The 14,489-nt window shown below is 44.2% G+C and overlaps 1 protein-coding gene across 2 annotated transcripts in view; it reads left to right on the top strand.

Annotated features, from left to right (window-relative positions):
* The window catches only part of MBTPS1 (membrane bound transcription factor peptidase, site 1), a 38,407-nt gene that overhangs the window by 6,157 nt on the left and 17,761 nt on the right, over positions 1–14,489 (top strand). Inside the window, exons 2-12 of one of the 2 annotated variants that reach the window (XM_044434041.1) lie at positions 856–1,353; positions 2,454–2,711; positions 3,181–3,384; positions 4,668–4,778; positions 5,260–5,369; positions 6,260–6,376; positions 7,228–7,295; positions 8,007–8,109; positions 9,178–9,329; positions 11,186–11,347; positions 13,439–13,583. In XM_044434041.1, the coding sequence (XP_044289976.1) occupies positions 1,167–1,353; positions 2,454–2,711; positions 3,181–3,384; positions 4,668–4,778; positions 5,260–5,369; positions 6,260–6,376; positions 7,228–7,295; positions 8,007–8,109; positions 9,178–9,329; positions 11,186–11,347; positions 13,439–13,583 (1,617 nt within the window). In that variant the 5' untranslated portion in view covers positions 856–1,166. The remainder of the gene's footprint in view (positions 1–855; positions 1,354–2,453; positions 2,712–3,180; positions 3,385–4,667; positions 4,779–5,259; positions 5,370–6,259; positions 6,377–7,227; positions 7,296–8,006; positions 8,110–9,177; positions 9,330–11,185; positions 11,348–13,438; positions 13,584–14,489) is intronic. The other variant, XM_044434042.1, reaches the window with a different exon arrangement.

The raw sequence follows: 14,489 nt of genomic DNA, 5'->3' as shown, positions 1-14,489 counted from the left end.
GGTTCAGGCCCCCCCAGTAACGTGTCTGCACTGGACAAGTGTGGGGGGAGGATCAGGGCTCTGGGAGCAGGTTTTAGAGATACTGCGGGACTGACAGGACTCCTACAGAGAGGGGCCAGGTATCAGGGAGGATGGGAGGAAGGAGGAGGCTGGGACCTCCAAGGAAGTGAAGTGGTGGGAAGGAGTTGAGGTGCAAGTACACCAATGCTAGGAGCATGGGTAATACGCAGGAAGAGCTTGAAGCTCTCCTGGAAATAGGAGGGTATGATCTGGTGGGAATCACAGAAACTTGGTGGGATGAAAGGCAAGTCTGGAATGTGAACATAGAAGGGTATCACATTTTTAGAAAGGACAGGAAGGGAAAGGGGTGGGGGGTGGCTTTATACATCAGGGAAGTGTGTAAATAGGAAGAGGAAGGGGAGACAAGTGGTGGGACCACTAAATAAGGAGGAAGGAGATCCAATGACTGATATGAGGGAACAGGCACAGATGCTAAATGACTATTTTGCCTAGGAAAGTTACCAGTCTGTCTATTCACAGACCCCTTATCAGCCTTGAATGAATGGAGGAAAGAGCTATCTCCTTTCAGTGTGCAACAACTTCCTTGTTTGTTTGTATGGAGGCAATTCTGTAGGTAGTCTGGTGAGTGGTATTTAAGAGCATTGTCCCTCATGAAGAACTGGCAGTCAGTTTCAATTGTAGTAGTGTTGAAGACAAAAAGACTGCATTACCACAAGCAATATTGCATTGTTTATTTTTGTCCCCTTGCCATTTGTCTGCTTATTAACTTAGGAAATATTTGATTTATACAATATTGTATATTTTCACACATTTCATTGTTTCTCTTTTTAACAGCAGAAAAATGATCCTTGGCTAATTTTGCTTTGGCCTTACTTCATCCACCCATAATGGAATACAGGACTCAGCTGTTGAATCCTGAGTGATAGCATCCTTTCCTCAAAGATGGAGAAAAAGCGTAGAAAGAAATGAGCCTGCTTATTAGGCTTCATTGGAAAAGACCATGAAGGCAAGACTTTTGCTTATCTTGGACAAAACCTTAAGACTGTCCACTTAAAAAGGTACCCTTTTCTGAAACCAAAAAGCGTGTGCAAGAGAACTGATCCATGGGGAAGCAACATATGAATTGAATCCATGGAATTTGGGAGATGAAACCATATTCTTTCATGACCATGAGGCTTGCAAACATCTGGTTCTTTCTGACTGCAGTCTTGCTCTGTGGCAAACAGCACCGGGGAACCAGACTCGGGAATTCTTCTCACGAAAGCCACCTTTGTCCTGAGTGCTCCCGTCTCACACTGAAAGTGGAATTCTCTTCAACCGTCGTGGAACACGGTAATGAATCTGTAATTCACAACAGATGTTACTGTAGTCCTTGGAAAGTGTCTGTGTTGTCTGGTTTTCCCTCTAAAAATAGAATACAGTAGAAGAATAGCTGTAAAGACTAGTCCTCACCCTTATTTACAGTATACCCCCGTGAAGTCGCAGTTCAGCATTTGCAGCTTCAGTCTTTCGCGGGATTTTTCTCTGAGCAAGTCCAAGCCAATCTCCTTGCGAGTAAGCCAACACCTCGCCATGCGGTGGCTTACTTGCAAGGAGATCGTTTCCTCCGAGTTTGGACTCGCTCGGAGAAAACGATCTCTGCATGCCCGCCTGCCTGCCCCCCAGCCTGGACCGACCCGTGCCTCCCGCCCGTACTGCCTTGGCGGCTGACGCCCATTGCCGGTACCACAGTTGCGGTTTTTCACAATTCACGGGTGCTTTAGGAACATAACCCCCACGAATTTCGGGGGACTACTGTATTTATTTGAGTTCTATCCTGCTCTTCCCTTGCAAAGAGCTCAGGGTAGTAGGGTGCGGCAGCGGCCCCTGGACACTGACTTTGCCTTGCATGAGAAAGCAGCACATTGCTAACTATTTTAATTATTGGTGTTGTAGTTGTATTTTTGCTTCCCTGGCCGAGGTGCTTGTGGCATTATCTGGAGAGCCAAAATAACATGAGGAGCCAACAGGTCTTGAGCCAGCCAGGGTTATTTTAGTACATTGGAAGGCGGCACTGCAAACTATTGTGACTTGACTATGAACTACAGATTTTCTAGCATGCTCACTCTGCTTATCTGAGGTGCCATTTCCTTTGGGGCCTCGCTGTCTCACCGTGGAAACTGAGACCATGGCCTGGAATGTACCTTCTTAAATAGAGCAGTGGGGTTCAAATTCCAAAAATAACATTTCAAAAAAATATAACAATTATAAATAAAAATAATTACAGACGTGGTTCATTCCATTGTACTACCTATTGTGATCTGTACTTCATCATCTAAAGGTACTCAGAATGTTTTTCTTTTAAATCTACTTCACATTTTATTCCCTTTATTATGTTGTTTTATGTTTCCTGCGTGTCTGCCTTTTCTAATGTACAATGGTCCTCTTTGCAGAATATATTGTAGCTTTCAATGGCTACTTTTCAGCCCAAGCAAGAAGTAAATTTATTTCACGGGCACTGAAGAGCAGTGACATTGAGAACTGGAGGATTGTACCCCGTAACAACCCAGCCAGTGACTACCCCAGTGATTTTGAGGTGATCCAAATCAACGAGAAGCAGAAAGATGGTGTGCAGACACTCGAGGACCATCCCAATATCAAGCGTGTTACCCCCCAAAGAAAAGTCTTTCGCTCACTCAAGTACACAGGGAGTAAGTTGGTTCATTTGTTCAGTCATTTGCTCACTTTTGGGACTTCCTTCATTCTGGCCAGGGCTATGAGCTTAGCCGCCAATATCTTCATGTGCAAAGTGGAACCCTTAGTACAGTTCTGGGGGGCTGCCATGCTTCGCCTTAATCCAGCATCTGTTCCTAAAGCAAGCTCCACCTTTTGTCAGTCTGAGGCTAGACTCCCGTCTGGCATTTCTCCCAAGCATTCCTACACAGAAGAACTGGTTGTAGCGTAGAGATTTGAACCTGGGACTTGTGAGTCTCAATCAGACATTTTAACCACTATACCAGAAGGGGTTCAAATTTAACCCTTAGCTATTGATTTGCCTTCCATGGAACAAAAGGGCAGGACAGTTTGCAGTAAGACCAGCATTGTGTGCATTATTTTATATTTATGTATGTGTATCTATACATGATTTCTGAACATTTTAAACTATTTCCAAATATCCAGCTGATCCGGCATTTCCCTGCAATGATACCAGGTGGACACAAAAGTGGCAGTCATCTCGTCCCCTGAGAAGGGCAAGTTTGTCTCTGGGTTCTGGATTTTGGCACGCAACGGGCAGGCACTCAAGCAGACGTTTGCTGAGGGCCATCCCCCGCCAGGTCGCTCAGACACTGCAAGCGGATGTGCTCTGGCAAATGGGCTTCACAGGTATTCTTCTGTTTATTTCTTAGATTCATATCTTGCCTTTTTCTTAAGGACTCAAAGCATCTGACAGCATTCTTCTGCTCCTGCTCTCCGTCTTCTCCCCACAACAACAGTCCTGTGAGGTACATTGGGCTGAAAGTCTGTGACTGGCTCCATGGCTGAGTGAGGACTCAAACTCAGATGTCATCTGAAAATCATGGCTCCTGTTTGTAATTATGGAGAGGATGTATTTGAACGCTTTAGTAGATCACCTCATTGTTTGGCATTAGTTATTTTCCCAATGCTATGATTGGGTATGGGAGAGCAGTCCCATAATTAAAAGGTATGCCACTGGAACTATCTTCAGAGGTTTTGTGTTCTGTAAAGTAATTTGCACCACAGACTTAGACTGGTCCAATAGCTGTTATCCCTCCACAAAGAACTGAGGGGTGTATTTACCTTGCAAGTGGGAAAGGCTAGGCTTATCACACATCCTCACCAAATGACAGTCCCCGGGATTCCATGTGGAATTAATGTAATGCTAGTACAGCGCTGCTTTCTCCAACCTAATGCCTCCCAGTTACGTTGGACTGCAGCTCTTACATTTACCAGCCAGCAAGTCTTGCAGTTGCTTCAATTCTCTGTGAGGGATAGCGATTATCCAGAAGTGAAGTCAAAGTTTTATATGGATATTTATTTATTATTGCATGACATCGGACTACTTAGCCTCTATCTGTATTTATACTCTTTTCAAGAATGCTTGGCCACTCAACATGGAAAGAGATTGCAATATTTCATAATGTTAACAAAGGGTGAGTTCCCTCGACATGGTAACTCATGCTGCGTATAAGCTATGCAGTGTGGATTGGTCATGGGACAACCTGTGCCAGACCCAACAGACAGTGGATTGTCTCCACTGCTTTCCCCTTGGTTTTCTAGCAGGGTTGTTGCCCAGAGACAAAATGCTTTTCAGGAAACAGGCTAGGTTTGGGCCACATGCCAGCCTGCCATGGCTAATAATCCACAGTGGGTTGCCAAGTTGTACAAACCCAGTCAGTATAAAACAGTAAATATCCTGTAAATGAGAACCTGCTGAACTTTTCTGAATATAAGTCTTTTTGTAGAATCAGTAAATTAGATAAATGTGTTGTTCCTTTTTAAGAAGCCTTTTGTTAGTTGCTAGACAGCTAAGAAGAAAAAGACATTTTGATGAGCACAGTACAACTGCAACTATTCATGTTTATTCATACCTTAAGAAATAGATCTCTATGGCTTGTAATTTTTTAAATCTTCTTTTGTGCCAATAGGTGCTGGGGTAAGAGTGGCTGTCTTTGACACTGGATTGAGTGAGAAACATCCACACTTCAAGAATGTAAAGGAGAGGACGAACTGGACTAACGAGAGAACCTTGGATGATGGTGAATTTAATTATTTCATTCACAGGGTTTGCTTTGCACAAAATGCATTCTCAGTTGCATGCTGTGTTGATGGAAAGGGGAAGCTAGAATGCTATGTCTGACTCTCCAGGTAACTGACCTAATCTGCAAGGCCTTGAAGTCTCCCAAGTTACCTTTCCCCAGCCTTGTGCCTTCCAGGCACATTTGGAAGGCAAAACCCAGAATTCATACTCAGTGGCCCTGTTGGATGGGAATTCTGGGAGTTGTGGTTCAAATGCTTCTGAAAGCTACCAGGTTGGGGAAGGCTGCTTTAGCCCAACAAATTTGATCCAGCCTTGGGGTTTACAATTGTTGTTATTCGCGAAGTCACATCCAACCCATCGCGACCCCATGGACAACACTCCTCCAGGCCTTCATGTCCTCCACCATCCCCGGAGTCTTCTTAGGCTACTTATCCATGCTATCTGTAAAGAATTATAAACCTACTGTTTATGTTCCTCAGGCCTGGGTCATGGTACTTTCGTAGCAGGAGTGATAGCTAGCATGAGAGAATGCCAAGGGTTTGCTCCAGACTCAGAACTGCACATATTTAGAGTCTTCACCAACAGCCAGGTATGCTGCATGTTTTCTTATAGAATCATGGAATAGTAGAGTTGGAAGGAGCCCTGAAGGCCCTCAGGTCCAGCCTTCTGCTGTTGCAGGGCATGAATTCACACCATCCCACTCAGATGGCTGTCCAGTTTCTTTCTGAATGTCTCCAGTGTGGGAGAGCCCACCACTTCTCCAGGCAGCTGGTTCCACTGTCATATTTTTCTGACTGTGAGGAAACTTCCTGATATCTTGCCTGAATCTGGATTGTCACAACTTGAGTTGATTTTTCCATGTCCTGCACTCTGGCATCAGCAAGAAGGGATCTTGACCTTCCTCTCTGTGACAGCCTTTGCGGAACTTACAGAGGGATCTCATGTCCCCCCTCAGCCTTCTCTTCTCAAGGCTGAACACGCCCAGTTCGTTCAGCCTGCCCTCACAGACAGTGTTTCCAAACCCTGGATCATTTCTGTTGCCCTCCTCTGGACCCTTTCTAATTTTTCTGGAATGAGCTGTTATAAATAAACCTACTGTTAAATGGCACAACTGTTGTGAGCTTTCATTCTGAAGCATTCACATTAATTTAACTCTGAAATGGCTGTTGTTTTCTGTCTGTCTGTCTGTCTCTTTTGTATATCATCCCATCACAAACATCTCGGGACAGTTCACAACAACAATTTTAATTTTTTAAAAAATTTGGCTCCCAGCAGGGCAGGACATTATAATTCTAGTCTAATATTTTCGGAGGTAAAATTAGGATTTTAACATTTTATCCCTGAAGGGAAAATTTATTTTTTCATGTGCTTTTGTTGAGCATTCTGTTCAGGGATGCAACTGGGAGGAGAAGCCTGTTTTTTGTGATTTTGCTTTTGCCTGCATTACTTAGTGTTAATCAGAATTTTCTGTATATGTAGGTCTCATACACATCTTGGTTTCTGGATGCTTTTAATTATGCCATCCTGAAGAAGATAGATGTATTAAACCTAAGTATTGGAGGCCCAGACTTCATGGATCATCCTTTTGTTGACAAGGTTTGTATGAATGGGGGAAGGATAAACAGAATATTGTTCCAGAAGCTTAATTATACCAATAGGAACCAGATCAAAAAAGGCTACCTGTATGGAGAAGGCTGACCATTCATTCATTCATTCATTCATTCTCCATCTGGCCTTTCTACCAAAAGTGGTGCACAGAGCAGCTAACAATAAAATCCAGATTAAGAACAAAATGTTAAATGTAACATAATATTGTGATCAAAGAGTTAAACAAAACCAACTAAATAAAAATGTTTCAGCAATAGACCATCTTAAATGCTAGAGCCCTGCTTGAATTAAAACATTGTGAAATTTGAGCATTTAGTTTAGGAAAAAGGGCAATTGAGGAAGAAATGGTAGAAGGTTATCAAGTTGTGTCGTGCAGACAAATGGACAAGGTAAAACTTTCTTCTCATCGCCTTAGAAGTTAGATTGTTCAATGAATCTGAGTGCTAGGAGATGGATGTCAGAAAAAGGAAGCCTCTCATTACAAAATGAATGGTAAAACTAAGACATTTGCTTCCACAGGATACGGTGTTGGCTACAATGGCTTGAGAGAGTGTTTGGACATATTTGTAGAGAATAAAGCTAGCCAGGGCTCCTGGCTACCCTGTTTGGTGACTGCCACAGCAGCATCCCTGCCAGTCCTAGTTGCTGGGGAGTGACTGAGAGAGAGGCCTGCTTCAAATCCTGTCCGGCTTGTGGACTTTCCACTGGGGCATCTGGTGGGGCCTCACAGGAAACAGGATGCTGGGCTGGGTGGGCCTTGGTCTCATGGCTCGTCAGGGCTCCTCCGATACCACTGCTTGACAACAGGATTTAAAATTCTGAATTTCTTAATCCTTTAGGTATGGGAGCTGACAGCCAACAATGTGATCATGGTCTCTGCTATTGGCAATGATGGTCCTTTATATGGGTAAGTGTTTTTACAATATTTGGCTAATGCTGTGGGGGTTTTTAAGAACTTCCAGCATTTTTCCCCTTCCGAAGTAAAACTTCTTTTCTCATCTCCCTTTTTTAGGAGTAATCTTGGCAAACGGGGCCCTTCTTTTAAAATAAACTAGCTTTCTCTTCACTTCAGGAATACAATCTTTTGAGTGAGAGCTCATGTAGTAATATGAATGGGATGATGATTTTATAAAACATTTGCCTCCAGGAACGGTGTTTTAACTATGGAGAAATTGAGTGGTGCTTAAGCTCCATTGAAACACTTGGCACTAATTAGCCCTGACTAACTTGCCAGGCTCCTGCTGCAACCACGAACACCCTCATCTTGACTGAACACAATGAGACTAACTTCTGGGTAAACCTACATAGGTTTGCCCTGTAAATCTCTCTTTGATTAGTCCCATTCGTTTTGAGGGGAATGTCTGCTTTAATGTTCAATAGCTTATTTTACGAACTTGCTTGTTTTGCAAATATCTGGGGAAATGTCTCTCCCTTTTTGGGGAACCAGTTCGTTCTTGTCTGACATACCAGACCAGGACTGGGAAGACCCAACTCACCTGAGGATTAAAAACCAAACCAAACCAAACCATGATGGGGCAGTGAAGACTATGTCTGCCTTCTTGGTCTCCTTGGAAAGAGGTGGGCAGTAAATAAAGGCAAGTGCAAATGCTCCTTTCAGCACGCTCAACAACCCTGCTGATCAGATGGACGTGATTGGAGTAGGTGGCATTGACTTTGAAGACAACATTGCCCGGTTCTCCTCAAGGGGAATGACCACGTGGGTAAGCACCTTTGCAGAGCACCTTTGGTCTAAGTGACACACCTGCACGGGGCGGGGGGGGGGAGGGGATAGAAAGAGGCCCAGCAAATTACATGGTGTTTGTTTTTAAGTGCATTAAGAGGTGTGTTTCCCCCTCCCCCAAGCTCATCAAGCAATTCTTTTGCAGATTTATTCAAATAATATGAAATTCAATTTATGCCCATTAAATGAGTAAGTGGAGTTCAGTGCAAAGTCCAAGCACCTTTTGGCTTGATTTGGGAGGCTCAGGCAGAGAACTTACTCTCTTTTTCTGTTCTCTGACAAAGATTCTACATGGCCCCCAGAGAAATGCCCTGGGGCCCTTGCCATGCAGGGTCCTCCTTTCCCCATGATGGACATTTCACTTTTTTTATCTTGGCCTGTGTCTTTGCCATGGGCTACAATGTCACCTAATAAATCCAGCATACAGCCCTGGAAAATCATTCTGAGTGGCTGAGGCTGGTTAGTTCATGACTAGGGAAATGGCCGGCATCGCCACAAGAGGGCTTGTGTGTCGGTAGACCGCCATGCGCCACCCGACGTTGAGGTGCTTTCCTCACTGCAGCAGCTCTCCCGAATGCAGTGTCTCTCGTTTCCCCCGCGGAAGGAATGTTAGCAAGTCACGTATGCGGAAGAAAAGAAAGTGCTTCTCTTGGACGCGCCATCGTGCCGGGCGCAAGCCCCCTTGTTGCCTGTGCAGTCTCAGCTTGCAGTCTGCCGCGTGCTGCCCTCGCTAGCCGCTGTGCCTGCTCCAGTTGACTCAGGATGCTGTTGAAGCAGCAACCACAGGTGGACTTGTCTGTGCCGTTTTCGCTCCACACACGCCAGAAGAGCTTTCTCTAAACAGCAGACGAGCAGCGGTCTTGCTTGCGGCAGACCATGGAAGCCTGGCTTGCATCCCGAGGTCCCCCTGGAAGTGTCTGCCTTTTCAGAACGTCCAAAATTGTGACAGTGCTGAGCCCCTTAAGGACGAGGAGCATCTGCCCAATGTGTTAGAAGTCATTGCATCGGTACATACATAGTCGTTCTCTCCCTTTGTTTCCCTCCCAAGGAACTGCCTGGAGGTTATGGTAGGGTGAAGCCTGACATAGTTACTTACGGCTCCGGCGTGAGAGGCTCTGGTATGAAGGGTGGGTGCCGCTCGCTCTCCGGGACCAGCGTGGCCTCCCCTGTCGTGGCTGGTGCTGTCACTCTCTTAGTAAGGTAAGTGTTCAGGGACAAGGCAGCTGCAAGAAGCATTTGTTTCAATGGTGACATCCCAGTTCCAGTGATTAAGCTTCAAATGAGCCAGGCAATTTTCCGTGCATACCCTGTGGAACCTGGTGCCCACTTCTGGAAACAAAGAGACATAGACCCTGGTGCCCATTTCTGGAATTAAAGCTTTACAATCAGCCTTTAGCAAATAAGATGGTATAATATATAGGGTATATACATGTAATATGTTGAGTAATGGGGTAAGTGATATACAGTGGTACCTCGGCTTACGAATGCCTCAGTTCATGACCAAATTGGGTTGCAAACAGAAATTTCAGAGAAAAATTGCCTCAGTTCGTGAACTCCGCACTGGATGACAACCACAATCGTGCCTGTCTTCCCTGCACAAGTGCACCCGCGATCGCACCCATCTCTCCCTGAGCACGTCCATGATCACACCCGTCTCCCCCCCCACCCCAGCATGATTGCTATAGCACGATTATAGTTTGGACTCTCCCGCCAAATAATAACCTCCCCACAACCTGGGTTATTGTTCTCTTCTGTACTATTTTTCATTCATTCATTCATTCATTCATTCATTCATTCATTCATTCAGGAAGCTTCTATGCCTCCCCATTCGCCGAAGCCTCGGGGCGGCTCACAACAATAAATAAATAATAACAATATAAAGACAATATAAAACAATATAATTTGAGATGACCTGACCAAAGATGTAAAATAAATAATATTAGCAATTAAAATGACGTTTAAATAAAAAGGTCTTCGCCTGGCACCGAAAAACAAATAACGACAGCGCCAGGCGGACCTCTCTGGGGAGTGCATTCCATAGATTGGGCACCACCACAGAGAAAGCCCTCTGAGTACTTACCCTCCTAATATCCTTCACGAAGGGTTTCTGGGGAAGGGCTGAGATTCCTCTGATCTCAATTTTGTTACTTTGTTGTTCTTTGTTACTTCGTTTCAAATTTTTGTGATTAAAAAGTATATTTACAGAACGGATTAACCTTATTTACATTGAACCTTACGGGAAAATTTGACTTGGGTCACGACCAGAGTCCTGGAACGGATTACGTTCGTGAGCCAAGGTACCACTATAAATACATAAGCAATGCTCATTGCTTTGAGTGCTGAAAGCATTTCACCTGGGTGATTGTAGCAATCCTTAAGCATCCTTCTAAAATAGGCCAGTATTATCCTTTAAGGCAAGAGGAGAGCTTGTGATCAAGTGAGCTTTGAAGTTGGGATATCCTGGTTGATTGCTATAGCTCAGATTCTGAGTTGCTACACTACAGTATTCAAATGCAAAGGGTTTCTTGGGGAGCTTTGTCAGTCTAAAGTTCCTTTCTTATGTAGTACTGAGTTCAAGGGGTCTTGCTGTCTGAAATTAATTGCATCTTTCCTATGCTGCCCGGTGCTGATGGGATTTGTTTTTACAAAGCATGTTCGTTGCTTTGACTCATTCATCTTACTGTTTTTCTGCAATTACAGTTGTAATATAAAGAATTATCTAACATATATTTCCCTTTATATTCTTTATAAGATTTGTAGAAAGAGGCTTTGATGTTTTAGTGCACTAAATGTATACAAATCTAGAACTCTTGTAAAGAGTTAGAATATAACACATTTTAATTCTTTCAAACTTTGAGTAAATATGCATACAATCAGATTGTAGGATTGTAGGAAGCGGTATTATGTCCTTAAATTCCATATTCTAAAATGAATAATTCCTTATTCTGAGCAGATGTACCATCAAATTAGAGGGTGGTATTTGGGCACCTTACCTCTATCAGCTCATGGCAGTGCCTGCTTAATTATATAACATCATGCCTCTTTCCCATTTTTAGCACAGTTCAGAAGCGTGAAATGGTGAATCCAGCCAGTATGAAACAGGCTCTGATTGCATCCGCACGCCGGCTGCCTGGAGTTAACATGTTTGAGCAGGGACATGGCAAGCTGGATCTCCTTAGAGCTTATCAGATTCTCAACAGTTACAAGCCACAGGCCAGGTGAGGTCGCTTAAAAACCCAACAATGGTCTCAGAATGAAGCTTCATAGTTGGATGTGACATAATAGAGAAATACTGTTAAGTAAATAAATAAATGTTAAAAGAGGAATTCAGCCAAGAAAATACCTGCCACTCAACAAAGCAAGGATAACATTAATTTAAATTGGCACCTGCTTTTTCTGGCTATGCACAACTTCTGTAATTAAAGCTCTTTGCTCATGCTTAAGGCAAATGTATCTGAGAGCTCTGAAGAAGATGCAAAGCAATTCTCGCTTTTAATGAAGATTGCAGATAAGATCATGTGGTCTTTAATTATTGCTTAGTATATTAAATGCCTTCATGATGATAAAGCCAACTTGGAAACTCCCTTTTTTAAAAAAAAAAGGAGTAGGAAGTATTGACAACAGTCTTGATAAAGTTTCCCATCCCCTCCAAACCAGAAGTGGACAGTATCTGTATTCTTGGCGCTTACCTTGTTCTCCATGCTGCGCATACTGATCATCCAGCAGTGGTCAGGCTTCCTAACAGTCCAGTTGCCAGGGAGCACATAGGCCCCAGGCCACCTCCTGGTACTACTGGGCAGCTGCTGGGGTTCAGTCTGAGTGGTGACCCTGACCCAAGAGATCGCAGTTGCGGCCGCTGTCTTAGTTTTCCCAAAATGCAGTGCTGGGAAGTTCTGTCATTTTGTGGCACCGCAGGTTAAAAGACTGTGTGTTTCAACCTGAAGCGCCCTGGCATGATGGAATGCCTGGGACAGATCTGCTTCGGAAGACTCAGTGCGGCTTATCAAGGGTTATTTAGCTCAGGAGGAGCCTCGTTGCCCCGAGGGCCACTTTGTGTCTCTACCCACACCTGGGCATTGCCCTGTCAAGCAAACCATGCCTCCTGAGTTTCTGCAACAAACCCTGATAGGGTGTAGATATGCAAAATGGCAGCCCCAGATACCACACCCGCCCTGCAACATCACCATGTCTTAAATCATCCACAGTGGAGTAGTTGCATTGTGCAAGCTGACCTGTTGCAGTTTTGGTAAACTGAGATGGTACCTGCAGCCGTGAGGGTGGCTCCCAGCCAAGGGCCCCCCTGCCTGTTAGCTTCACAGCTCCCTTGCATCAGCTGAGACATTATGTGAAAACCCAGGAGAGCAAAGTTTGCCGTTTTTTCAGCCCTAGGTGAAAGCTTACTTATATGCCCAAGTATTTTAACTTTAGAGATTGCTTTATGGTTACTCTGCTGTGTAGCTTTTATTCCTTATTATTTTATAGTTTTGCTGGATGGTTTAGGGATGTGGTGGCACAGTGGTTTGAGCTGCTGGGCTGGTTGATCGAAAGGTCTCCAGTTTGAATCTGCACATGGGGTGAGCTCCCGTGCCTTGTCCCAGCTCCTGCCAACTTTGCAGTTCGAAAGCCTATAAATGCAAGTAGGTAAACAGGTGCCACTTCGATGGGAAGGTAACAGCGTTCTGTGCACCCTGGTGTTTAGTCACATGACCACGGAGACTGTCTATGGACTAACGCTGGCTCCCTCGGCCAGGAAACGGAGATGAGCACTGCCCCCTAGAGTCAGACATGACTGGGCTTTAATGTTATGGGGAAACCTTAACCTTTTTTTTATTTGTAATTTATTTTAGAGTTAATGTCCCTTCTATACCACAGTGGTATTTCTTTGGGTGAAGCTCAGCTTTAAACTGCTTTTAACAAACAGTTGTCTCACATTTAGAGTGTGAAAACCATTTGTAATACCCGTTTATTAAGATTAGTTCAGTCTGATGCAGGGAGGGAGAGAGATAAAATGAGGGATGCGTGTGCGCACATGCTCATGCACATACTAACTATAGTCCACCTATTAGTTATTCAGGTTCTGTGCATTTTTCTTTAAAAACATTTTCTGTCTGCATTATTGTCCTTTCTAGCCATATTGATTTAAAATAAGAACTTCTTTGATTTCGCACAATATTTTCCAGATTTGTCAATTTCAAAACCCCAGGTTTTACGTGGGATGAACGAACGAACGAACAGTATTTTTATTCATATGTTAGCTTTCACAGCATATTTATGCATCCACATGATGGTTTTTCCCCCTGACTGTTTAGCCTGAGTCCCAGCTACATAGACTTGACGGAATGCCCTTACATGTGGCCATATTGTTCCCAGCCTATCTACTATGGTGGCATGCCAACAATTGTGAATGTTACTATTCTTAATGGAATGGGAGTCACTGGAAGAATCATCGACAAGGTAGGACCTGCAGGGGCTGAGCCTTCCGCAGACAGAAGGGCAGATGTCATTGTTCTCCAGTAGGCAAGATTAGCAGGCAGCATGAGCTGATCCTAAATGTGTTTGTGCAGGAAAAAACCCAGTCCCCTTGAACATTCACAGAGATGTAAGTCCTTTGAAGCCACTGAGGTGAATGCCAAAAACATTCCAGGCCTCTCTCACATCCTTGCTCAGACGTGCCCCTGATTGTTACCGTGATGTGCTATCAAGTCATCTTCAACTTACGGCAGCCCTAGGAATGAAAGCCCTCCAGTATCTCCTGCCCATCACTATTTGTAAACTCAAGGTTTATAGCTTTGTGGAGTCTCTCTTATTTGGCCTTCCTTTTCTTTTTCTGCTTTCAACTTTCCCTAGCATGATGATCTTCTCTGGTGAGTCTTGCCTTCTCATGAGGTGTCCAAAGTATGACACCCTCATTTGTTTCCAGGGAAAGTTCTGCCTTGATTTGATCAAGGGCCCACTTGTTGTTCTTGTTTCGGTCTAAGCTATTCACAAAGCTCTTCTCTAGCACCACATTTCAACTGCATCAGTTTCCTTCCTGTTGGCTTTCTTCACTGTCCAGCTTTCACACCCATACATAGTGATGAGGAATAAAATAGTGTGGATGATCTTGACCTTGGTCTCCAGTGAAACTTCCTTGCATGTAACCTGGGTAGCATTCACCATATTTTGCCTCTGTTGGAGACATTAAGTGATGGATAAGGGGGGAATCCCTGTCAGAGATTCGGTAGGGAATTCCCATTCTCGGGCCTGGTTCCTGATTCACAAACCACAGTCTTATCACTGGGTTATGGGCATAACGGCGTAAAGAAGCTTCTGCAATGTGTAAGAGCTACTGCCTTTCTTTCCTTCCTTCCGGCTGTTCAT

This window comes from Varanus komodoensis, unplaced genomic scaffold (assembly GCF_004798865.1).
Source record: "Varanus komodoensis strain SLA01 unplaced genomic scaffold, ASM479886v1 scaffold27, whole genome shotgun sequence".
NCBI lineage: Eukaryota > Metazoa > Chordata > Lepidosauria > Squamata > Varanidae > Varanus > Varanus komodoensis.
The sequence above is the reverse complement of the archived record's forward strand: the minus strand, read 5'-3'. Positions and strand labels throughout refer to the sequence as shown.